The sequence below is a fragment of the Triturus cristatus genome, chromosome 4_2 (genome assembly GCF_964204655.1).
Source record: "Triturus cristatus chromosome 4_2, aTriCri1.1, whole genome shotgun sequence".
Lineage (NCBI taxonomy): Eukaryota > Metazoa > Chordata > Amphibia > Caudata > Salamandridae > Triturus > Triturus cristatus.
Window position 1 is genome coordinate 206225340 of NC_140586.1, and position 25441 is coordinate 206250780.

A 25441-nucleotide genomic window follows, 5' to 3' on the forward strand; every position below is an offset into this window, starting at 1 on the left:
GGTGGTGTTTTGTAACCTTGATGGTAAACCCCATTTGGTGAAGGGGGTTTATTGTAAGCAGAGTGTGTTCGCTGCAGTTTTGATGGGTTGCAGTTCTGATGAGCCACTCATCTAGATAGGGGAAGACATGGACACCTTCTCTGTGCAGATGATCAGCCACAACCGCAAGGCACTAGGTGAACACGCTGGGTTGGGTGCAGTGGTAATCCCAAAGGGAGCGTCTTGAACTGGTAATGCTCTCATGCACTAGAAACCTGAGATACTGGTGATGTGCCGGGTGGATTGGTATGTGGAAATAAGCATCCTTTAGGTCAAGAGCGACCATGAAGTCACCTTGTTGTAGCAGCAGGATGACATCCGGAAGAGTAACCATGTGGAAGTGCTCTGAGAGAATGCATCTGTTCAGGGGCTTGAGGTCCAGAATGGGCCGAAGGGAACCATATTTTTTGGGAATGAGAAAGTACATAGAATATATTTCCATGCCCTGCTGATGGTGGGGGAGGGGTTCCATGACCTCCTTTGAGATGGAGCGTTATGACCTCTTCCCAGAGTAGCTTGGATGTTCTGGGGAGAGTTTGTGTTTTTGAGGTGGAATTGTGGCAGGCACGGGAGAAAGTTCCAGACAATGACCACATTGGATAATATCCAACACCCACTGGTCGAGGTGATGTTCTGCCAAGCAGGAAAAAACCTTTGGAGGTGCCCCAACAGGAGTTTTAGGATCGGAAAGAAGGAGAGACAAGTCAGGGCTCAGTGGCGGTGGCAGCTCCCATGGGGGAGACAATCTTGCTCCTGCCTTTTGAGTTGTTGATTCAAAAGTACCCTTTAAAGTAGCCTCTGGAAGAGGACTATTGGGCCTGTGGACATTGGTAAGAGCGGGAGACCATGTGAGAGGTGGTCTTTGAGCATCCATGGTAGGGTGTACGGTGAACAGAGCAACGAGGAGTAGGTCTGTAGGGCCCCCATCGCTTTCGGCATCTCAGTATATTTCTTTATTTTTTCAACATCTGTTCAATCTGAAGACTGAACAGATGTTGACCATCAAACACCAGGTTGAGCAAGTTTTGCTGGACTTCCAGCTTGAAGCCAGAGATACAGAGCCAGAGTTGAACCCAACAGTAGCAGTGTCCGTGGCCACTCCCTTACCCGCATCATCTATATGTTTACTCTCCTTATCTGGAGGACGGGGATCACAAATTAGTTCACCCTCATGTGCGGTGGTAACCACCAGAGTGTCAGTCCGGAAAGGACCACAAATTCATAGGGGGCCAGTCAGGAGCGTTCTATTTTTGTTCTAAGTGGGATGAACCTGGCGTGGATGGAGTTGAGAAAAATGTTTGGTGTGTAACGCAGCAGGCCTCCGAGCAAGGGGAGGTACAGTGCAGAGCAGAGTGTGAGGAGGAGAGGGTCTCAAAAAGAAGTCCTCCACCAAAGTCTCCACCTTGCGGAAGGTGGCAGCCCTACCAAGTAGTTCATGGTAGGAAGTGGAGTCCTCAGGAGGGGAGGGATGGACAGGGTATGCGTCCCCCAGTGGGCCAGCATCATAGATGTCCCAGGGATCACCCTGCAGAGGAGTGGTGAACAAATCCCCTACCCCTGCCCCCTGTGTCTGAGTGAGGAGACAACTGCAGTGTGTAAGGATGGGGGACGCCTGGAGAGGCGGGCAAGAAGGTGAGTGCTGTGGAGGGGCCAGGAGGAGAAAACAGCAAAGGGCTAGTAGCCTTGTCCGCCTTTTTTGCCTTGTTTTGGGAGGAGGTGGCAAGTCCAAAGCTTCCTCAAAAGACAGTAGACGCTTGGGAGGGTGGAGCGCCAGCCCCCGGATGGCTGGCTAGCATCCGGCCCGTAGGGGGGTGAATGACCGGATGTTTCTACCTGGCATCACTCTTGTTGCAGCCTGTGGAGGATTGGTTCTAAAGCTCCCGAACAGAGGACAGTCTTTGATGTACATGCCAAGGTTTTCGGCTTCGAGGAAGTTTTCAATTTCAACACCAATTGTCAGCTCCGAAGGGCGGGTCGGCGCCAAGGTGGATGTGATCCACGTCAAGAGTGCTGGCCTCAACAGTTTCTTCTGCGTTGAGCCAAAGCTAGGCGTTACGTCCGAAGGTGGTGGTTGGTGCAGACCATGGCCGAAAAGGCAGTGGTGGCCCGGCAGTCGGTCTCTAAAACTCTAGAGTGGCAGGACGATCTTTATTGGGTTTGCTCGACATGCAAGCACTGGTAAGGGGGTGGGAAGTCTGCACTCACAACAGGCTGCAGAGGAAGCAGGTCCTTGATCTCTAGCTCAGAGCCTGAGCTGTCGGAAGGCAAGAAGGTTCCCTCATCTGCTGCTGAAGGTTGTAGGCGATGTTCCCCCTCGATATCCTCAGATCCGAAGAGGTCCAGTTTGTCGTCTCCGCTCCTATGGATCATTTCGAGATATCGGGCCTGATGGTCACGAAGGGTCTTCTTAGGTCAGAAGGAGTGACAGGCCTCGCAGACAATCTCATATTCGGGAGACAGACACAAATTACAGACCTGATGGAGGCCGGTCCGAGGGTACTTCGCATGACAGAATGGACAGTTGCGTAAAGGCATCCGTTCCATCACTGTCAGAGCAAAGCTGAACAAGCAGGAGTCGAAAGAGATCCAAAGAGTCTGAACATGCCATTGCAGAACTCTTGGATCTGACTTTGTTTCGCAGAAGGCCCAGAAACCCAGGTTGTGCCGGGACAAGTTGAGAGATGGGCTCCGATATCAACTAAATTCTGGAGCAAGAGGCATGAGACCGTCTGCACACCCTCTCGAGAGACACAGGAAGGGGCTCAGTCCCACTTGGCTTTTTTGTGCTTCTTTTTTGACTTACCTGACTGTCCTATGAAGAGATCTCCCATATGAAGAACTGAAAGAGCTATGAATCCCGTTCAAAGGAATGAAAAGGCAGTGAAGCACACACAAACGGCAAAAGGTCCATTGAATGTCATATGAAGGACTGAAGGGGCGGGAATTCAGTAAAATAAGTCACTGTCATCAAGAGAAAATATTGTTAATTACTGGTAGAAAAACATGTGCAAGAAGAAGAAACAGAAGACATAGAAAACGAGTTTTATGAGAAAACAAATCTAAACATAAATATGCAAGTCTTCAGAAAGTGACTAATGTTCATTGAACCCCTCGAAACAGAACAGACGATAATAGTGTGCTGGACCTTTATTTTAGGTAGACATCAAGGAGTTCAAATAATAACAAGTGTCCCTTTGCGTCAAATGTTTCTACTAATTTTTTTATATATATAAATATATATACACACCTGTATGTATATATATGTGTGTGTGTGTGTGTGTGTATGTATGTATGTGTATATACATATATACATATATATATACACACATACATACACACACACACAAAGACACACTATAGACGTTTGTCTGTGTACTCAACAAAGCAATCCCACTGCACATTTCCGGTGTTCCTCATAATATTCACCTTGGAGAATGCAAGCTGAAGAGGATAGAAAACACAGTCCTGTGAATAACATATTTCTGCTACTTTCATACTATGATTGAATTGCAGATGTCCTCTTGAAAGTACAAAAGAAATCCCCCTCCTTTCTAGCTAAACACAAGAGACAACCCACCCCAATTTAAAAGACCTATAATATGCAATCAGAGTCCAGAGCTATTCATCAACCTGGTAAGGCAAACTTAGGTCATGTTAAAAAGGGTCCGCAAAGAAATTATAGCGGCTTAGGAAGTTAACACACACTATGTATCTGAGGATTGGCCTAGGGAACAAGGGCCAGACCTTTTGAGTTCTAGTTTCCCATGGGGCTCAAAGACACAAAGCAGTTTTTTTCTTCCAATGAGGCACACGTCATTAGGGCAGCTATTCTGTAGATGTTCATTGGTAGACGAGGCTTGAGATACCCAAGCTTAGGACGTTCCAAGGGTTTGCTAGGTTGTAAAACCATTCCAATCCTGCACCTAATGGTGCACACCACCAATGCAGCTTTGTCACCGTCCTCCCTCCAAAGTACATGGAGAAAAAAACTATCCGCACTGGATGGAGGTCGCCTACACGTTGTGGAGGGTCTGCAGTAGAGAGTGGCGTGCGCCCGAAAATGCCTCCAGGGCACGGTTTGGCCTGCACAGAAAGAAAAATCAGGAGGGAGATTATCTAATAAATGTGATCCATGCAAAATACAAAATGAACTTCCACACAGAGCATTTAGTTTCTCCTAAAGACATTCCCCAGCCCTACTGCCAAACTGGTGCCTAGGTGCCACCGGAGGACTATGCAGCCCATGTGCAGCAGCTCAGAATTCAGTGACATGAATGCTTCTGGTAAGGCATAAGTAGATTGCTTTAATAAAGTGATATTATGCATGATACTTTGCAATATTGTACCACCTGTTCATATGCAACTCAATAACCGCTTGACCATAGTTATATTATCGGATTTTGCTTGCCATTCTTTCTTAAAGGAACCCAAATTCTTCAGACGTTCATTATTCAAACCTTCCACTCATAGAAAAACATTACAGGGCTGACTTTGAAACATGTTTATTTTACAAATATGTTTTTCTTACACATTACTTAAAAAGAGAACTATTCTAAACAATCCATGACATGGGCTACAAGTTACAGTTGGGGGAAACGAAAGATATGTTGATACTCAAAGTGGTAAAAAAAAAGTCATGTTGGCAATTAATTTGGGATTAACACTGAACCTACCATATTTTCTTCACTATAAGAACTTCTTGCCAACCTTTCCTTTCTACTGTAGGTTTGTTAAGTAGTTTACAGCAGTCATGCTTTTGTGGGCATCTGGTAGCTCTAGTACTAACACCATAAACAATACCGACCTGCAAACTGTAGATGCTGCACTAGATAAAGAAGTCCTTCACTACAATTTCCTGGACAGCTGATGTCATCAGAAGGAAACTTTCTTATCCACAGCATTTAAACCTTAAAATGTCTGTTTCAGGGATAATAATTTACAGCAGAAGAAAAGACTGAAAACGCAGGTATGAGCATTCAGCAGGGGTGGCTTTAACTAATCCCATGCCGAGCTCCATTTTGAATCTGCAAAGGATGTGTAGATTTATCTTAGAGCAGAGCAGGGAGTCACCTATCTTGTCTCAATAACTTGTGCCATGTCTATATGCCTCAGCACAAGTTTGGTAACCTGTCTCACTGACTGGGCTGAATGAGATTACACTTTGGCAAGATGTGTGCAAATCAAAAAACAGTTTTATATTAGTAATTAATCAATATTGTGGTGCATTGTTCTTAGTTCGTGGTAGTAGTCTAATTAGGTCAATGCTTCTTTAATCCCATGGCTTGTGACTGATATGCCCAAACAGAATTTAAGGCTCAGGAGCAGAATGTATAGGTTGCACTGAAATATATCATATCTGGTAACAGTGTAAGTGTTGAGGCCAGGACTAACAAAGCAATCCAAGTCACAGAGAAATTAATGCCTTCAGGCATAGCAGAAACAAAAGAAAAGTTAAGACACCTGGTCAGATCATTTTGCATGGGGGGTTAGCAAGGGACGAAGATCTTAGACCAAGTTCAACCGGTCAGAATCCATCTGCAGACTGTGCGACCCTCAGCAGCTGGACTAAAGAAATGATTCCTCAGCCAGCACTGATCAGAGGTCAGTCTTGATCACAGGAGGGCTACATGCGGAGATTCTACATACTCATGCTGCTTTCAGATCGGTTAATCCCGGACAGGTATTTACTCTTTCAAGAAAAAAAGGGGTTGCGCAGGATCTTAAAGTCCTAGCAGACATAATATCCATGGGAAACAGGAATTATGCAGCTGGGGAAGGCCGAATTATGCAACTGAGGAAAGCCAAATTATGCAGCAAGAATAGGCAAATCATGTAAGTAATGCTGCACATAATCTAATTGTGTCACACGTTAATGCTGTCTGGGCAACGGTTTAACCTCATTAGTACAAGTTTCACACCCAAATACAGCACTAGGCAACAGCAAAGTGACATGTCAACATTTGCATAGGGACTTCCACTGTGTGGCAACACTGGTCATTGCCATTTTAGTAACTTTTCTACTGTTTGATTTAGAAGAACAAGGACTACCTTCAGTAACATTCAGATTGCTCACCCTGTAAATACTCCCGTCATCGGACTGAATCCGGAAACTTTTCAGCAGTACCTCTGTGCACCGTTACCTGGTACAATACAGCTCTGCATCAATGGAGTTCCACTCTGAAAATGAGGTGCGAAGCCTAAACAGGCGTCACTCCCACGCTCTGACATCAGTTGCTTTCGAGACTGCCCGAGTCCCCGGACGCAGAACCTCAAAAGCAAACTGACGTTGAAGTGTACAGATTCCTAGACTTGGAATCTTAATAATGGGTAGAGTCCACTCAAAGAAAGGGAAGAATGGGAGGGTCAGTGAGAAATCTGGGGCTATAAAGAGTCTCTATCAGAAAGAGCATTACTGAAGTAACTTGTTCTGACAGAGACTTCTAACCACAGATTCCTCGGCTTTTGAATAGATACTACAGCAGTACCAAGTGGAGGTGAGCTGTGAATGGACTCAAACCAGAAAGTCCTTTAGAATCGAGCTGCAAAATACCCTTTTTTATAGACCCGACAGTCCAGTGCTTCTTGAACGTATAGAGAAATGCCCATGTAGCGCCTGAAAAATGTCTAGGATAGGTACTACGCATGTCAACGCAGTAGTAACAGCTTTGGCCCTGGTAGAATGTGCATGCAGTCCTTCTGGAGTCTGTTTTTTTTAGCTAATGCGTAGCAGATCTTAATACAGAGCACAATCCAGTTGGAGATTATTCTCTTCTGCACAGCCTTGCATTTTATTCATCCAGCAAACCATACAAAGAGCTGATCGTCCACCTGGTGTTCTGTGGTACGATCTATGTAGAAGCTCAGTGTTCTCCTGGGGTCCAATAGATCGATTCTCTCTTACACCTTAGAGGGGGTGAGGTGAAGCACAGAATGCCAGCAAGGTGACAGTTTGACCGACGTAGACCGGCGTCATAACTTTTTGTAGAAAGGATGCTGGAGTCTGCAGAGCCAGTTTGTCTGGGAAGAAGGTGATGTTCGGTGGGTTGAGAGAAAGCTAGAAGATAACACACCCCGCCACTGTTAAGGCGATGAGGCCACTGTCTTGAGGGTGAGGAGCTGTAAAAGGACAGCTGTCAAGAGATTCCAATGGAGTGAACATTAGAAAGGTGAGAAGAAAAGTATGACTCCACTGTCGCATAACAAAGGGAGAGGGAGGAAACAAATGTTGTAGCCCTATAAAAAATATCTCATAAGAGGAGACTTGAACAAAGAAGGTTGATCAGGCAAACGCATATCCCTTAACTATGCCCAATCCTAGCCCCAAAGCCCTAGGGACAAAACAAACCATAAAAGTCAGATAACATGGCCTAAAGGAGGTCTATCTTCCAAGTACTGCACCAAGCCACAAATTCGTCCAGGCGATAGGTGTATACAATTATTGATGAGGGGCGCCTGACTGCCAAGATGACATCATCCTCCTCTGCAGGAAGGCCAAAGGTATTCAGCTGTCACTGCTAAATTTCCAAGCATGAAGGTGGAGATTTTGAAGGCCTGGACGAAGAACCCTGCCCTGCTACTTCAGATCCTCCCCAAGGGGCTGGCTGAAAAGAAGACATATGCTCAAGCCCAAAAGTTCTGGATACCATATCCTGTGCCCAATCCGAGGCTCCTAGGAAAACTTGGACAGGGTCATTCCTGATCTTCTTCAGTACTCGGCGCAGGAGTGGTATTGGCGGGAAGACGTACAGGAATATAGAGTTCCACTAGAGGTGGAATGAGACACAGGTGCCTTGGAAACTCCAATGTGCAGAAGTTCTGACATTGACTCGATCTTTTTGCCACTGCTGAGAACGTGCAAAGTGCTCCTCATTCAAGGAAGAGACTGTGCGCCACCTCCAGGTGTACCTGCCATTCACGATTGTAGGAAAGTGCCCTTTTTGGCATGGCCACCCCCACTTTTTGCCCTAGTATGGATGCTTTTCAACTGAAGGTGCACCAGGTCCCTTCTAACCAGGGACCTAAACAAATTCAAACCCTACAAAAGTACAGATGGAGGAGTTCCTTGCAGAGGAGAGTTTGATATGACCAACTCTACAGAAGTTCCTGACACCTTAGAGGTGGCGGACAGTGATCATGACAGTGGGGACAATACTCCAGACGACTGCCCCCGAAACTCACTAAAGACGATGATGAGGTTACCCCTCACATTCACCCTAGAACTGTACCTAGAGCATCTGCCCCTAGTGGGGGTAGGTCTTGCCACCCAGGACAGGGAAAAGAGTTAGATGAAGAGGACCTAGTCCTTGAGAGACTAGCCAGAAGAGCATCCCTTGTAGTCCTCGCCCCTGACATACAGCCGAAAAAAAATTGGTGTCCTCAGATTTTCATTTTTGACTTGTGTCTTTGTATCAATAGAGAAGTAATTTAGCTTGGGTAGACATTGCTAATCCAGGGCAAATGTTTTTGGACTAAATTTTTTAAAATGACATATGTTTTTGGAGTGATGATGTAATATTTCAGAAACAATGAGACCTATAAACTTCGTTTTTGTGTCAAAACATAAGCTTGGGGGATCAAGTAGTCTTAAAGAGACAGAAAATAATTCCTCAGAGCAACTCTTTTGCCAGTTTCCAAATGGCGGCTATAATTGAGGAAGAAGAGACATATATAGAAATGAAACAAATTATAATGTTTTTAAATATTTTTATGTATATTAGGGTTCCCGAAAGTCAGTCTTAAAGGGCCGGATCCAAGCCACACTTTTAGCATATCCCCATTTGGATAAATGTAGCTATCTTAAAAATCTGGCATGGATCTGGCCTTCCAAGAATGACTTTCGAGAACCTGGATGTATTCACCAAACAATGTTTATGATCTGAATATGAAAAGAAAAATAATGTTCATCACTCCTGTTTTAGACACATTTTCATAGTTCTTTGTTTCGGCAATTGCTTGTGGTACATTTACGGAATGTTGAACATTTGAAAAGGGCATAGCAACAGGGATATCTTTCTGTAGCACGCACAGGTTTTGCTTCAGGGAGAAGCCCATGAGGGAACCAAGTTCCAGGAACGTGGGCCTTTCATCGCAGAGCTCCTAGGCACAGGAGGACCGTCTAGGGAAGATCTCTGCCATGGACAGAGGACCTGTCCCACTCTTGAGAGCCTGAGATAGCAAGCTGCTGAAGAGGAAAACGGATATGTCAGTGGCTACCACAGGACCTACTGGGAGGAGGAACTCCTTTACACTGAGGCCACAGACCCCAAACCTGGTGCCACTAGGAGAGTGACAGTGCCCCAGCAGTACAGCAATTTCTTACTCACATTAGCACGACATTCCCATAGCTGGATATCCTGACCAGAAAAAAACTTGGAGTAGGTTAGTAAGCCACTTCTACTGGCCAGGTATGTCTCAAAGTGAAGGAGTTTGGCAACTCTTGTGTTACCTGTCAAGTCAGTGGCAAAACAGGTAGCAAGCCAAAGCCCTCCTTAATTCCACTACCAGTGGTTGGGGTTCCCTTTGAGAGGGTAGGGATTTATATTGTTGGTCTCCTTGACCCCCAGACAGCATCAGGAAACAGATTTATACTGGGAGTAGTGGGTGAGGCCACCAGGTATCCTGAAGCAATTCCATTTAGGAGTGTCCCTGCTCCTGCAGTTGCCAGGACCATCGTAAGTATTTTTACAAGCGTGGGCTTTCCTAAGGAGGTGGTTTCAGACAGAAGTAGTAACTTCATATCGGGTTACCTAAAAGCCATGTGGGCTGAGTGTGGGGTGACGTATACGTTTATCACCCACAAACCAATGGTCTGGTTGAGACCAACAAGACCATGGAAGGCGTGATCATGGAACTCTCTGTAAAGCTCAGGAGATGGGATGTCTTACTGTCATGCCTGCTTTCTGCTTACAGCCAGGTGCAACAGAAAGGAGTGGGCTTTAGTCCCTTTGAGCTTCTGTTTGGCCATCCTGTGAGAGGCCCACTATGTCTAGTAATGGAATGCTGGGAGAAGCCTCTCAAAGAACACAAACTGAACATAGTAAACTACGTGCTTCAACTTTGTCCCAGGAAGGCTGAATACATGGGGAAAGTCAATAAAAACCTTGAGGCAAGTCAAGAGCTCCAGAGGCAATGGTGTGACCAAACGGTTGCACATGTGGAGTTCCAAATAGGACACAAGGTATGGTTTTAGAGCCTGTGGCACCTAGGGCCCTCCAGGACATGTGCCATTTCTAGGAGCCCTCACAGGGCCATCCATTTAAATCATCTTAAACTCTTTTATGACAGGGCTGATATGGCCATGCCCATGGTAACCGATAAGGATCAGGAAGAAGAGAGTGAACCTATCCTTGACCTCCTCTTCCACACCCCTAAAGATGAGTCTGTTGAGGGAGTTATCTTTTCAGACACCCTCACTGCCCAATAGCAAGCTGACTGCAAGCAAGTCCTAGGGCAGTATGCAGAGCTCTTTTCTTTGGCCCCTGGTCAGCCAACCTGGTGTACACATGATGTGGACACTGGCAGCAGTCTACCTGTCAAAAATAAAATGTAGAGGCAGTCTGATAAACTCAAGGAACGCATCAGAGGTGAAGTCAGTAAGATGCTGAAGTTAGGAGCGATTGAGCCCTCGGAAAGTCCCTGGGTCAGCCAAGTGGTCTTTGTCCACAAACCTCATTCCAAGGATGGTAAACCAGAGCTGAGATTCTATGTGGACTATAGAGGTCTCAATGCTGTTTCTACGACAGATGCATACCCTATCCCAAGAGCTGATTAATTGATGTACAGGTTGGGTGCAGCGACATTTCTCAGTACTTTTGATTTGACATCAGGGTACTGGCAGATTGGTCTAACCCCTAGAGCAAAAGATAAATCAGCATTCTTGACCTCAGCTGGGCATTACCAGTCACTGTGATGCCCTTTGGATTAAATAATGCCCCTGTCACCTTCCAACGGTTGGTGAACAAAGCACTTGCTGGATTGGAGTCCTTTAGTGCAGCACTTTTTCATGATATTTCTGTCTATAGCTCCACATGGCAGAATCACCGGACCCTCCTTAGCGAGGTCCTAAAGGGTCTACAACATGCAGGGCTCACTATTCAAAGCAGGCAGGTGCCAGACAGGGCAGGGTTCTGTTCTATACTTGGGCCACCTTGTAGGTGGAGGCCAATTTCAACTCTTACAGCCCAAGGTCCAGACTATTATGGACTGGGAAGCTCTAACCACTGACTCTTGTGAGGGCATTCCTTGGCTTGACGAACAAGTTACTTACCTTCGGTAACGATGTATCTGTAAGAAACATTAGTTAGTTAGATTCTTCACCTTAGAATATCCCCAGGCGTAAGACTGGATCCGGAAGATTTTTCGTCAGCAATACCCCTTGCGCGCCGCTAGGCGTCGTCTGCGGCTCCGCGTCCGTCGTCGGCGTCGTGCGCCGGAATGACGTCGGAGTACTTAGACGCCGCCCTCGTGCGCTGACGTCAGTTCTTGTACATAGCTTTCCGCGCCAGGAACGCAGATCCATGCAAACACCGACACTGGTGCCAAAAATAAAATCTAGGGGCCTGAAAAGGATAACCTTAACCCTAGATGTCAGTTCGCAGAACGGGGAGGATGGGTGGGTCGGTGAGGAATCTAACTAACTAATGTTTCTTACAGATACATCGTTACCGAAGGTAAGTAACTTGTTCATCTGAAAGAAACACGTTAGTTAGATTCCTCACCTTAGAATAGATACCCAAGCAATACCATCCCCGGTGGTGGGTCTGCGAACCAAGATCACACCAGAAAGTCCTGGAGGACAGAACGGCCAAAGAAGCCATCCCTCCGGACTTGGCTGTCAAGGCAATAATGCCTGGCAAACGTGTGTAGCGAAGCCCGCGTTGCCGCCTGACAGATGTCCTGCAAAGGGACACCTCGTCCCAAAGCAGTAGTAGCCGCCGTGGCCCGAGTGGAATGGGCGCGCAGCCCAACAGGAGGGTCCTTTTTTGCCAAAGAGTAACAAATTTTGATGCACAAAACGACCCACCGAGAGATGGTCCGTTTGTGCACCGCTTTCCCCTTCTTAGCACCCACGTATCCAACGAAAAGTTGGTCGTCCACCCGGAACTGCTTTGTGCGGTCCAAATAAAAGGAGAGCGCACGTTTTGGGTCCAGACGGTGGAGCCTCTCTTCCTCTTTAGAAGGATGCGGAGGCGGGAAGAAGGTGGGCAAGGTGACAGACTGCCCAAGATGAAATGGAGTCACCACTTTCGAAAGAAAGGAGGGACGAGGCCGAAGGACAACCTTGTCCGGATGAACATACAGAAAAGGAGGCTTTGAAGATAAAGCCGGGAGCTCACTCACCCGTCTAGCCGAGGTGATGGCTACCAGAAAAGCAGTCTTAAGAGTCAGAAGGCGAAGAGGACAATTGTGAAGAGGCTCGAAGGGAGCGCACATCAGGAATGTCAAGACCAGATTCAAGTCCCACTGGGGCATTACAAAAGGGACAGGAGGGAACGTGTGAGTAATGCCTTTTAGAAAGCGTGTAACCACAGGGGACTTGAAAAGAGAAGGCTGATCAGGAAGCCGTAAGAAGGCAGAGATGGCAGCAAGATAACCTTTCAGGGTGCCCAGGGCAGAGCCCTGCCGGGCCAAAGAAAGAAGAAAGAGGAGAACCTCAGAAAGAGGGGCGGAAAGGGGATCCACAGCCTTTGCTGTGCACCATGCCACAAATTTGTTCCACCGGCAGGCGTATACCGTCTTTGTGGAGGGACGCCTGGCTGCCAGAATGATATCACAGACTTCAGGAGGCAAGTCAAATGGCATCAACTGCCGCCGCTCAATCTCCACGCATGGAGGTGGAGGCTGGACAGGTTCGGGTGGAGGACCGTCCCCTGCTGCTGCGACAGAAGATCCTCCCGAAGGGGCAGACGTATCGGAGGATCGGTCAACATACTGAGTAGCTCGGGATACCAGTACCTTCGTGCCCAATCCGGAGCCACCAAGATGACTTGGGCCCGGTCGTGCCTGATCTTCTTCAGCACTCTGGGCAGAAGTGGTATAGGCGGAAAGGCGTACAACAGACCGCAACTCCACTCGTGACGAAAAGCGTCGCCGAGCGAGTGCCGCCTTGGAAATTCCAACGCGCAGAACTGCTGACATTGCGCGTTATCTTCGGTGGCGAATAGATCTAACCAAGGCTCTCCCCACTGCTGAAAGAGACCTTGCGCCACTTCGGAGTTCAGACGCCATTCGTGATCCATCATGCACCGGCGGCTGAGTTCGTCTGCTCTGGCGTTCAGAGAGCCCGCCAGATGTTGAACCACTAGGGTGACGCCCTGGTGTTCCAGCCACGTCCAGAGGCGCAGAGCCTCCTGACAAAGGGTCCACGACCCCACCCCGCCCTGTTTGTTGCAATACCACATGGCGGTGGTGTTGTCCGTGAGCACCTGCACGACACTGCCCCTGACAGAGGGAAGGAAGGCTTTCAGTGCAAGCCGGATCGCTCTCAACTCCAACAGGTTGATGTGGAGACGAGACTCCGCCGGAGACCAGAGGCCTCTGATCTCCGCCTCTCCCATATGGCCACCCCATCCCAGGATTGACGCATCCGTCACTACGACATGCTCCGGTTGGGGAAGGGAGAGGCTTCTGCCCATGACCCAATCGCGGTCCGTGAGCCACCACTGCAACTGCTGTGCAGTGCCCTCCGAGATCAAGACATGGTCGGACAGGTTGCCGTGATGCTGGGCCCACTGAAACTTCAGGTCCCACTGCAGAGCCCGCATGCGCCGCCTGGCGTGATGCACTAGTAGGATGCAGGAGGCCATCAGCCCCAGAAGCCGCAACACTAGCCTGACCGAAACCCAGGATAGAGGCCGAAAGATGGGAATCAGGGCCTGAATATCCCGGACCCGCTGTTCCGGTGGATAGACCCGGAACTGCGTCGAATCGAGAACTGCTCCGATGAAGAGGAGCGTCTGAGAGGGACTCAAGTGTGACTTCGGCACGTTGATGGAAAATCCCAGCAAATGCAGGAGATCCGCCGTAGTCTGGAGGTGGGAGACGACTGCCTGGGGCGAGCCCGCCTTCAACAACCAGTCGTCGAGATAGGGGAAGACTGGAACCCCTGATCTGCGCAGATGAGCTGCGACCACCGCCATCACTTTCGTGAACACCCGAGGGGCACTGGTGAGGCCGAAGGGGAGCACGGTAAACTGAAAGTGCTCTTGGCCCACCGTGAACCGCAGGTAACGCCGGTGGGCCGGCAGGACGGGGATGTGGAAATATGCGTCCTGCAAGTCCAACGCTACCATCCAGTCTCCAGGGTCTAGGGCAGCTAAAACCTGAGCCAAAGTTAACATCTTGAACCTCTCCTTCCGGAGGAAGGCATTGACGTCTGGAGGTCCAAGATAGGGCGTAGGCCCCCTTTGCCCTTCTTGGGAACCAGAAAGTAGTGGGAATAACAACCACGACCTACTTCTGGGCTCGGAACGCACTCGACGGCCCCCTTGGCCAAGAGGGCCGAAACTTCCTCGTGGCCGAGAGGCCCAAGGACTTGGCCGTAGCCCGGGAGTCCTTAAAGCGATTCAGCGCACTGTCCGACTTCTCGCCAAAAAGGCGAGTGCCATCAAAGGGCATGTCCATGAGAGTGCTCTGGACATCGCCCGAAAATGACGTGGACCGCAGCCAGGCGTGACGTCTAAGCGCCACTGTGGTAGAAATGGCCCTACCCAGCGAGTCCGTGGTGTCAAGCCCACATCGTATAGCATGTCGCGCGGCATCCCTCCCATCGGCCAGAGCCTGGGTAAGTCGTGTTCGAACCTCCTCCGGACACAGGGGCAGCGCGTCCTCCACCGCATCCCACAGAGAGTGGGAATAACGGTCCAAGAGACAAGCGGTGTTCAAAGACCGCAGGCCCAAACTAAGGGAGGAGAACAGCTTCTTGCCAAACTGTTCTAGTCTCTTGGAATCCCGGTCCGGCGGGGCGGTCAGGAAAGAGGATTGGGAGGTGGAGGCCTGGATAACCAGGCTCTCAGGGGTAGGGTGTTGGGACAGAAAACTGGGGTCGCCCGGAGCAGGGCGGTGGCGCCTGGCGACGTTCCTGTCCACAGGAGGGACTGTGGAGGGCTTGGACCAGGTGCCCTGCAGAACGTCAATGAGGGCCTCATTGAATTGCAGCAGAGGCTCAGTGGAGCTTGCTGCAGACTGAAGCACCTCAGTGAGGACGTTCGTCCTCACAGCCACGGCAGGCAGCTCGAGCCCAAGGGCTGCGGCCGCCTTGCGCAGCACCACAGAGAAAGCAGCGCCCTCCTCCGAAGCCACAGTCGGAGGAGAGACGAATCCAGTGTCTGGAGAGGTATCCAGGCCACTGGCCTCTCCCAGTTCATCTGCCCAGTCCTGTGACATTTGAGCCTGAGCGGCCATAGGATCCTCGGATCCCTCCCAGTTGTCCCCATCATCCGATTCCTGGTATACAGGAGGAAGGTACGGAGCCGGACAGTAGACATAGTGTGTCTCTAGCGGCGCCGAACGCGGCGTCCATCGACGCCGGGTCCGGAATGGGACTGAACTGGGGCTCGACGTCGAGCGGAGTCGGCGTCGGGGGTGGTACCGGTGTCGACGCCGGCGGAGGAGGCGTGTCGAGGTCGACCGGCGTCGGCAGGGACTCGGGAACGGGTCCCTCGGGCGCTTGCTGCGTCGAGGCCGGAGCCGTCGACGGCGCCGGGGCCGGAGCCACCGGCAGGCAAGGCAGCCCTGTCGGGTCCGCGGGGCCCGAAGGCGCGCCAGCGGGCGTCGACGGCGGGGCCAGGCTCCTCATGGACGAGAGGAAGGCACTGACCTCCGCCGGCGTCGCGTCAGTCCCAGGGACCGGCGGGTATGGGGAATTGCACGGCGCCTGCGGCTCCGCCGGAGCCGCGGGGGTTGAACCACCCTGACCCTCGGCCGAGTCGCGCGACCGGCGAGGGGAGTCCGAAGAGCGGTGTCGCCTCTTGGACTTCTTGGAATGCTTCGACTTACCCGAAGACTTGGATCCAGACGACCGATGGTGACGTCGGCTGCGGCTCCGCGACCGATCCTTGGACCTCCTCCTGGACCGGGATCGAGCGGCGCGCGGAGCCGAGTGGCAGATCTCGAGAAGCTTACGGGACCGCTCCCGTCTAGCCTTCGAGGTCAGGGCCTTGCAGTCGGAACACGACTCCGCGTCGTGGTCGAGGCCCAAGCAGTAAAGGCACCGGCGGTGATGGTCCGTAACCGACATCAGGCGGCTACAGTCAGCACAGGCTTTAAAACCAGGCATCCTACCGGCACCGGAGTCGATTGACAAGATCAAAAAAGATCGAAAAAGTTAGTCAAAAAGTGACTAAAGGGGTAGCTCTCCCGGATCTGCGCTTACTGGCGCGGAAAAAAGAAGAACTGACGTCCGCGCGCGAGGGCGGCGTCTAAGTACTCAGACGACGTCATTCCGGCGCACGACGCCGACGACGGACGCGGAGCCGCAGACGACGCCTAGCGACGCGCAAGGGGTATTGCTGACGAAAAATCTTCCGGATCCAGTCTGACCCCTGGGGATATTCTAAGGTGAGGAATCTAACTAATGTGTTTCTTTCAGATTGGGTACTACAGGAGGTTTGTGAAGGGGTATGGTACTATTGTAGTACACTTCACTGAACTGACGTCAAAGAAGCAACTGAAGAAAGTAAACTGGACAGTGAGCTGTCAAAAGACTTTTGACACTCTGAAAGAAGCAACGTGCTCAGCACCCATTCTAAAAGCTACAGATTATACAAAGCAGTTCATTGAGCAGACTGAGGCCTCTGAGCCTGAAATAGGAGCAGTCATATCATAGACCAACGATAACAGCCAATACTAGCCGGTTGTTTTTATTAGCAGGAAGTTACTTCCCAGAGAAGAGCGTTGGAGTGCCATTAAGAGGAAAGACTTTGCTGCGGTTTGCTCACTGTAGAAGCTGTGACCCTACTGATTTGGGACTCACTTCCTTGTTCAAGCTGACCACAGGTCTCTCAGATGGCTAATGCAATTGAATGGGGAAAATCCAAAACTGCTGAGGTGTCCAATCTTTCTACAGGCCCTGGGCCTAACCATGCCAATGTGGATGGCATTTCCAGGTTCTTCCACTTACACTATGAAGATTCTCTTGGGGACAGGTTAGTCTCATTCCCTTTAGTTGGTTGGGGTGGGGGTGACATGACCACCCCCACTTTTTGACTTATTACTGATGCTGTTTTTACTGAAAGTGAACTTGGTCCCTGCTAACCAGGCTCTGTGCTCTTTCCCTCAAAACAAAGTAAATGTCTAATTTAACCACAATTTGCAAGGCCCTTAGTCCCTAGTAGATGGTACCAAATGCATGGGTACTAAAGAGGGTCCCTAAGGGCTGCAGCATGTATTATGCCACCCTAAGAGACCTACACACAAATTGCATGCAGCCTGAAAATGCAGGCTGCGTGAATTGATGCAAACCATTTTGAAAACACTACATGGCACACTCCCTGTGTGACATGCTCATGTAAACTGCACATACTATATGTAAGACACCCCTACAGCAGGCTTTAGAGCCCTAACACAGGGTTGCATTATATTATATGTGAGGACATATCTTCATGAGCAGATATGCTCCTGTGATGTCTGGTTGTATTGCCACGACATTGCAAGTGTTCAGGAAGCCGTCTTAAGTATATATACTGAGCACTGGTCATTAAGAGTTATCCAGCTACATGATGGCTACACTGAAAATGATGGTGTTTGGTATCAAACACCTCGCCTTGACAAATCCATACTGATGCCAGTATCAGATTTGCCCTGACATGCACCCAGAGGGACCTTAGAGGTGCCCCTTCCCGGGATTCCTACTAGTCCCTTGGTGTGCTGGCTTATTGGTAGCAACCAACCTGCCACCACAGACCAGTTTCTGACCCCCTTCTCAGAGGCCAAAAACCATGCCTGCTCCGGAGGAAGGAGTTCACACCTCCTCCAGCAGGATGGCTGGTGATTTAGCATATCAAGGCCAGGTGCTTCAAAGGCTCTGCCGCGTTTGATATCTGACCCTGGCTTCCCGCAGACCTGGGAGATATCACCCCCCTCGCCTTGAGGCCCATTTGGCACCAGGACAGGTGGGAAAATTAGCTCGTCAGAAGGTGTGTTGACCCTCGGGCTAGTCACATCTCTAAGGTAGTCTACCTGAAATAAACAGCGAAAGAAGGGTTCCACCATCTTATTTTTAATTTAACTAGCAGCTTTGGGTCCGGTGTATGCAAACTCTCCACAGAAAGTGGTCATATAGGGAGGGGGTGTAGACACCCCACGGGTAGGTAGCCCATTAGCTACTACTTTACACTCCCTTTAATGCCCCTAAATTTAGTATTTAGGTGGTACCCTGACACTAGTAACTCAGATTCGCCTACTGGGAATAGAAGGACAAAGAGCTAAAAACTCAAAAACGGTGGACCAGCCCTGGATTTGGCACAAAACCCTGCCTGCCTGCTGCTGTCCCGACAATTGAAAAGACCCCACTCATTCAGCAACTGTACATCCTCCTAAAGCCTTGGAGGGCTGCCAGCACTTTGCCACCTAGTCAGCATTTCCCTTGAAGTGGAGGAGCCACTTCCCTGCAGTCTGCAGGCACCAACCGCATTTGCCAGGTACACAGTTCTGCTGACCAACAGGTCCACCTTGGAAGGAGCACCCGAGGTGAAGGTCTTTGTGGCTAACAGAGGTCAGTCCTATCTGCCCAGCGAGTTGAGTTTAGAGCAACTAGACCATCCAGTACACCCCCCCAAGCACTAATAACCTGGGTACTGGAGCCCTTGCAGCACCCAAGACTTTTGAAGTGTCTAGTATGGACACCAACGCAGCCAAAACAGACCTACCGACGAGGGACATCAATATCATTGAGAGTGGCCCTGCTGTCCTGTTTGCCCCCATCATCAGGTCCCGTCTTCAACAGCCAGTCGCAGAGATAGGGGGAAGACTGGCACCCCTGATATCTGCAGATGAGCTGCAACCACCACCATCACCTTGGTGAACACAAGAGTGACGCTGTTGAGGCCAAAAGGGAGCACAGCAAACTGAAAGTGCTTGTGGCCCACTGTGAACCTCAGACAATGCATGTGGGCAGGCAGGACGGGAATGTGGAAATATGCATTCTGCAAGTCCAATGCTACCATCTAGTCTCCTGGGTCCAGGGCACAAAGGACCTGAGCAAGAGTGAGCATCTTGAACTTCTTCTTGAGGAAAAAATTGAAAGAGTGCAGGCCGAGGATAGGACGAAGGAATCAGTTCTTCTTGGGCACTAAAACATAGCGGAATAGCAACCAAGACCTACTTCTGGCATTAGCACCCTCTCTTTGGCTCCTTTGGCCTAAAGAGCTGTCACTTCCTGGCGGAGAAGAGATAGGTAATCCTCCGTCAGCCTGTCATAAGTAGGTGGCGTGGAGCGCGGGAAGTCTCGAAGAGGAGGGAGTAGCCCCTTTGGACAATCTGCATAACCCACCAGTTCGATGTTATGGACTGGCAGTGGGGCAGGTGATGGTGAACATGGCTGCCCACTGGGTGCCCATGATGGTAAACAGGCAGACTAGGAGGTTTTGGAGGCTGCGGCTGCTGGGGGAGGATGGGGGATTTGTGAACTGACCAGACTGCTGGCTACCCGACCCACAGGGCCAGTAGGAACTACAGCCACGGTCATGCAGACACTGGAAAGCTTGCACAGCGCGGTGGTCGGGCAGGTAAGGACGCAGATGTACATCCCTTTATTGGCTACTAAAGGAGCAAAAGGCGGACAGAGATGAGGGGCCACAGAAACGCCCAAGGACCTGGCCGTAGCCCTGCTGTCCTTAAAACTCTCCATCGCCAAATCTGTGGTGTCTCCGAAGAGATGGGAGCCATCAAAGAGCATCTCCATGAGTGATGACTGGACATCCTCAGAAAAGCCAATAGTCCACAGCCTGGTGTGGCCAGGCAAGGCCACTGTCGACAAAAACTGATTGCCTATTATCTGTGGTATCTAGTCCACATCCCTCCCGTCAGCAACAGCCTGAGGGGGAACATGGCACTAGCTTCCTCCGGGACCGTAGGCAGCACCTGCGCAACTGTAGCCCAGAGCATGGGAATAGTGGGCCAAAAGCAGCGTTTTTCACCAACCACAATGCCAGGCTGGTGGAAAAAAAACATGTTCTTGCCTTAATTGTCCAGCCTCTTGGATTCCTGATCGGCGGGGTAGTTCGGAATGTGCCAGGATATCCATGCCTAGTGGAGGCTTGGACCACCAAGCTCTCCACGGTAGGGTATATTGTGAGGAATTTGAGTCCCTTGGAGCGGGGTGGTCGTGGGCAATTTTCCAGTTCACAGGTGCCCATGTGCTGGGCTTGCACCAGGTCCTAAGCAGGAGATCAGTAAATGCTTTGTTGAATGGGAGAAGCAATTCGGAAGGGGACGCTCCCGGTTTAAGCACTTTCATCAAGACATTAGTCTTGACTGCCACCGATTGCAAATAAGGCCCAGGACCTCTGCTGCCCTCCACTTCATCATTGAAAATAAAGCTTCCTTCTCCGTAGCCACCGTAGGGGGAGAAAGCATGCCAGTATCTGGAGAAGCGTCCAGTCCACTGGCTTCACCCAGATCCTCACACCAGTCCAAGGAGTCATATGGCGGGTAGTCCTAAGGTTCCGGTGACCCCTCTCATTCGTCCCCAAGTCCTAGTCCATAGGAATAGGGTTCAGGTTCCGGCTTGGAAGGCATAGCTTCAGTTGGCACCGGAGTCGAGTGACAGCCCTCCGGCTCCGTGTCGGGAATCTAAATGGAGATGTCAGTGGCACTGGGATTTTCGGGACTGGTGACGGTCAAAGGCATGGAACCATCTGTGGATCCCTGCGGCCTGTATGGCGCTGTAGCCACCGGCATAGATCCAGTAAGGGCCCCTACTGAATCCACAGGGCCTAAATGTGTGCTGGAGGGAACAGGCTGCCCAAATATGGGTGCATAGCCTCATAAAACTTGGCGGGGTGGGGAACGCTCTGGCTCCCGGAAACCCAAGGAGGCTCGGAGCCCACCCAGGCACTTACTGAGCCAGGGCTCGATTGAGGTTCTCTTGTCTCTTCTGCCGACGGACGAGGCAAAGTCGAAGCACACTTCAACTTCTTCATGCGTCTAAACTTCTCCCAAATGACCCTGTGATTTGGTGTCCGATGAGCTTCTTGGACTACATGACCGCTCTCGGGACCTTCCTCTCAACCGGGATCTGGATCGTCATATCATCGCACGTCGAGCCACCAGGAGTTTGAGGGATAGCTCCCTCAAGGCCTTCGGGTCCAAGGCAAGGCAATTGGAACATGCCTTTGGGTCGTGATCGTGCTCGAGGCACCAGAGGCATACAAGGTGGGTCCGTCACCGGCATAGAGCAATGAAAGGTACCGCAGAGCTTGAAGCCAGCCTTCTTCAATTCCATTCCTACCACACCAGGAGAAAAAAATCACATGGCACATGGATTCTGAACCCCGAAGAAGACAAGAGATTTGCCATACTCTGGAGGTGATTGACGACTGCCTTGTGCAAGCCTTTCTTCAACAGCCAGTCGTCAAGACCGGGGGAAGACTGGCCCCCCCCAACCTTCGAAAGTGTGCTGCCACCACCGCCATCACTTTTGTGAACAACCAAAGGGCTCTGGTGAGACCAAGAGGGAACACAACAAACTTCAAATGCTCCTGTCCCACTAGAAACCACAGGTAACACCAGTGGGTCGGCAGGACGGGTGTATGGATATAGGCGTCCTGCATGTCCAACGCTACCATCCAGTCTCCAGGGTCTAGGGCAGATGAGATCTGGGCCAGTGTAAGCATTTAGAATTTTTACTTCCAGAGCAAAGTGTTGAGAAGGCACAGTTTTAAAATAGGCCAGAGGGCTTCACCCTTTCTTGGGCACCAGGAAATAGAGGGATTACAACCACGTCCTACTTCCAGCACAGGCACCCACTCGATAGCTCCTTTGGCCAAAAGAGCATGCCCTTCTAGCTGCAAAACAAAAAGTTGGTCCTCAGTTAGTTATTAGGGAGACGGTGGAAAGTGTGGTGGTGCAGAACTGAATGGGAGAGCATAGCCCTTCCGAACAAATTGCAGGATCCACCTGCCTGATGTTATGGCCTTGTCAACCTGGCAAGAATCAACGGATCCTGCCTCCCACCGTGTGGCTGTGCTCCACTAACGGGAAGCTAAAGGAGTTTAGCAAGTACTTTCGTGCCCAGTCGGGGGCCAATAGGAAGACTTAGGGCCCTATCAATTCTGATTGAGAACTCGGGACAGGAATGGTATCAGCAGAAAGGCATATAGGAGTCATAAGTTTCACTCAAAGCAGAACATGTCCCCGAGCGAGAGACGCCTTGAAAACTGCAACACGCAGAAGTACTAACATGGTACATTCTCTGCAGTGGGGAACAGACAGCCAAGGTTTTCCCCATTTGCGAAACAGCGCCGCACCACCTCCATATGTAACTGCTAGGTACCAATGGCTCAGCTCGCCTGCCTTGGCATTCAATGGTCCTGCCTGGTGGTTCGCCACCAGAAAGATTCCTTGGTGGTCAAGCCATTTCCAAAAGAATGGACTCCTGGCACAGGGTCCATGAGCCCGCCTCGCCCTATTTATTGCATGGCAGTGGTGGTGTCTGTGAGCACCTGCCACTGGCCAAAGCGTGGTCTAGTAACCACCACTGCAGATATTTTTAAGTCTCCTCTGAACCTTGCACATGGTAGGAGAGAGTACCCTGATGTTGGGCCCACTGAGCCTTCAGATCCCACTGTAGAGCCAGCATACGTCACCTGAGTCTACATCACTGCAATCCAAGACAGAGGCTGAATGATAGAGAATCACAGCCTGAATGTCTTTGAATATTTCCCAGGGAAAAGGCATGAAACTGATCAGTGCCCAGAATGGCTGAGATGATGTGGAGTGTATGAGAAGCAGTCAGGTGTGACTTTTTGGCACATTCATATTGAACCCCAAAGATGAAAGGAGATTTGCAATAGTCTGCAGGTGGTTGAGGACTGCCTGGGGAGTGCCAAGCCTTAAATAGCCAATCATCCAGGTAGGGAAAGACTGGGACCCCTGACTTCCGAAGCTGTGCTGCTGCCACATCCATCACATTTGTGAACATCCAAAGGGCACTGGTAAGACCAAAGGGGAGCACAGAAAACAACTTGACCATCAAGTCTCCAGGGTCGAGGTCTGACAAGACCTGGGCCAGACTGAGCATTTAGAATTTTTTCTTCTTGAGGAAGGCATTGAGAGTGAGCCGGTCTAAAATATTAATAATGCCGAAGTCTTTCCTGGGCACCAGAAAGTAGCAGGAATAACAAAAACGGCCTGCTTCAGGCTCTGACACCCTCTCGATAGTCCCTGTGACCAAAAGGACTTGCACTTCCTGCCGCAAAATGGACAAATAGTCCTACGTTAATCGGGGCAGAATGGTGGAAGGTGCAGCAGTGTGATAAGGAAGTTTAAGGTGTGACCCTTTTAAATCATTTACAGGACCCACCTATCTGATGTTATGTCCAGCAAACCCGGCAACAATCGGCAGATCCTACCTCCCAACAGGTGGCCGTGCTTCAAAGGGGTTTTGACTGCGGGGCTACAGGAGGTGGCTCATTGGCCTTGACTGTAAGGGCGTTGGGCATGTGATACTCCTGGGTGTCTTGTGGGGGTTGGACTGGATGGTGATGTGGGGACATCTGCCAAAACTACGAAAGGAGCAGTAGGGCCGATGTGGTTGCCGAGGTGGGGCGATAACCCTAGGAAGCGTGAAGTGGCCATGCTCTTTTTGAACCACACAAGAACTTAGTCTAGCTTGTCCCCAAACATGAAAGTCCTGTAGAACGTCATGTTTATGAGGGTCGATTATTTAGATATTGCCTGAAAAAACGGTGTAACACAGACAAGCATAACCTGTGCCAAAGGCCCTCTCAATGGAGTCGGTGGTGTCCAAGCCACAATGAATCATGAATTTGGCTGTGTCATGACCATCATGTATGGCCTGGGTGAGAACTGTCAGATTTTCATGGACGACTCGGAGGACTTGAGCCACTGATTCCCAAAGGGTATGGGAAAAACACCCCAGCAGACAGCTGGTGTTTATAGACTGAAGCACCAATTAGGTGGACAAGAAGGCTCGCTTCCCGAATGTCTCCCCCCGTTTTGACTCCCTATCGGGGGAGTAGTAGGACATGTGTTGGTTAGTTTTACCTGGTAACGCCTGCACCCCCAAGCTTTCAGATGAGAGGTGCTGCGAAAGAAATGCATGACAGTGGCATCTTGCAATTTGACGGTTGGCCGACGGCCAAAGCAAGGTTAGGTCCATTACCCCACCAAGGTATCCGTAAGGGCCTCGTTAAAAGAAAAGAGGAGTTCAGTAGATTTCCCCTAGCTGAAGAACTATCATAAGAACAGTGGTCTTGACCTCCAAGGTTGTGCGCTGGAGGTCAAGGACTTTGGGCTGCCCTACACATTGACATGGAGTAGGAAGCACTCTCCTCAATGGCAGGTCTAGGGGGGAGTGAAGAGCCCTGACTCAGGAGAGGTATCAACACCACTAGACTCCTGCAGGTCATCATACTAATTCTCCTCACGATATGGTGGGCCAATGTCATCACTGCATCATAGTCATTGCCTGAATCTGTGTCGAACAGAAATGCATGGTGTACATTTGTAGTTGTGAAATCAAATCAAGTAGAAGCGAAGCCTCTATGGTGGCTAGGCGCAGCCTTAGTCAAGGTCGAACTGGCACCAATTTGGCAACCGAGGACAATTGGGGCCTTGTCTTCTGGCATCGATCAAGTCAGCATTGGCGTTAAGGTGCCAGGAACAGGAGTAGACTATGGCGCCAGAGTCAAGACTGGAGCCAGAGGTAGCCTTGTTATGCGCTCATAGCGTTCAACTGGCGATGAGGGTGAACCCGCCAGCGATAATCCAGGTGGAGCACCTCACGGCCCTGTGGAGCCCGCAGGCACTCCAGATGGAGTTGGAAGGATCAGAAGACTCGGAGCATAGCCTCGCAAAACTCTTCCATCTGTTTCGGTGGGGCAGACGGCCCTAGAAACTCAGCTCATGCTGGAACGAGTGGTGGGATCAGTTTCGAAGTGGAACGACTTTGGAAGTGAGATCAAGACGTATAGTGTGCTCCCAACGCTTTCTCGGAGGAATCTAAGTAGTGGGAAGGGGCAGTGTCGCGCATAGATGTCTTGTATTTTTTCTTCTTACTGGACGATTTACCCAGACGAAGACCAACCTCAGACAGCTTCTGTATCTCAAATGGAACTTTCGACTTGGACTGGTTTTGCTGCAGAGTCTTCCAGTGCTTGGCAATGTAAAGCTCTGCCTCATAGTCACGTATGGCCTTTGGGTTCATTGACGCGCAGTCACT

The 25441-nt window shown here is 50.2% G+C and overlaps 1 protein-coding gene across 3 annotated transcripts in view; it reads right to left on the minus strand.

Annotated features, from left to right (window-relative positions):
* Positions 1-3171: 3171 nt before the first annotated feature.
* Positions 3172-25441, minus strand: part of RANGAP1 (Ran GTPase activating protein 1) — a 368213-nt gene continuing 345943 nt past the window's right edge. For all 3 annotated transcript variants that reach the window (XM_085601202.1, XM_085601203.1, XM_085601201.1), the window contains one exon: positions 3172-4122. In XM_085601202.1, the coding sequence (XP_085457328.1) occupies positions 4053-4122 (70 nt within the window). In that variant the 3' untranslated portion in view covers positions 3172-4052. The remainder of the gene's footprint in view (positions 4123-25441) is intronic.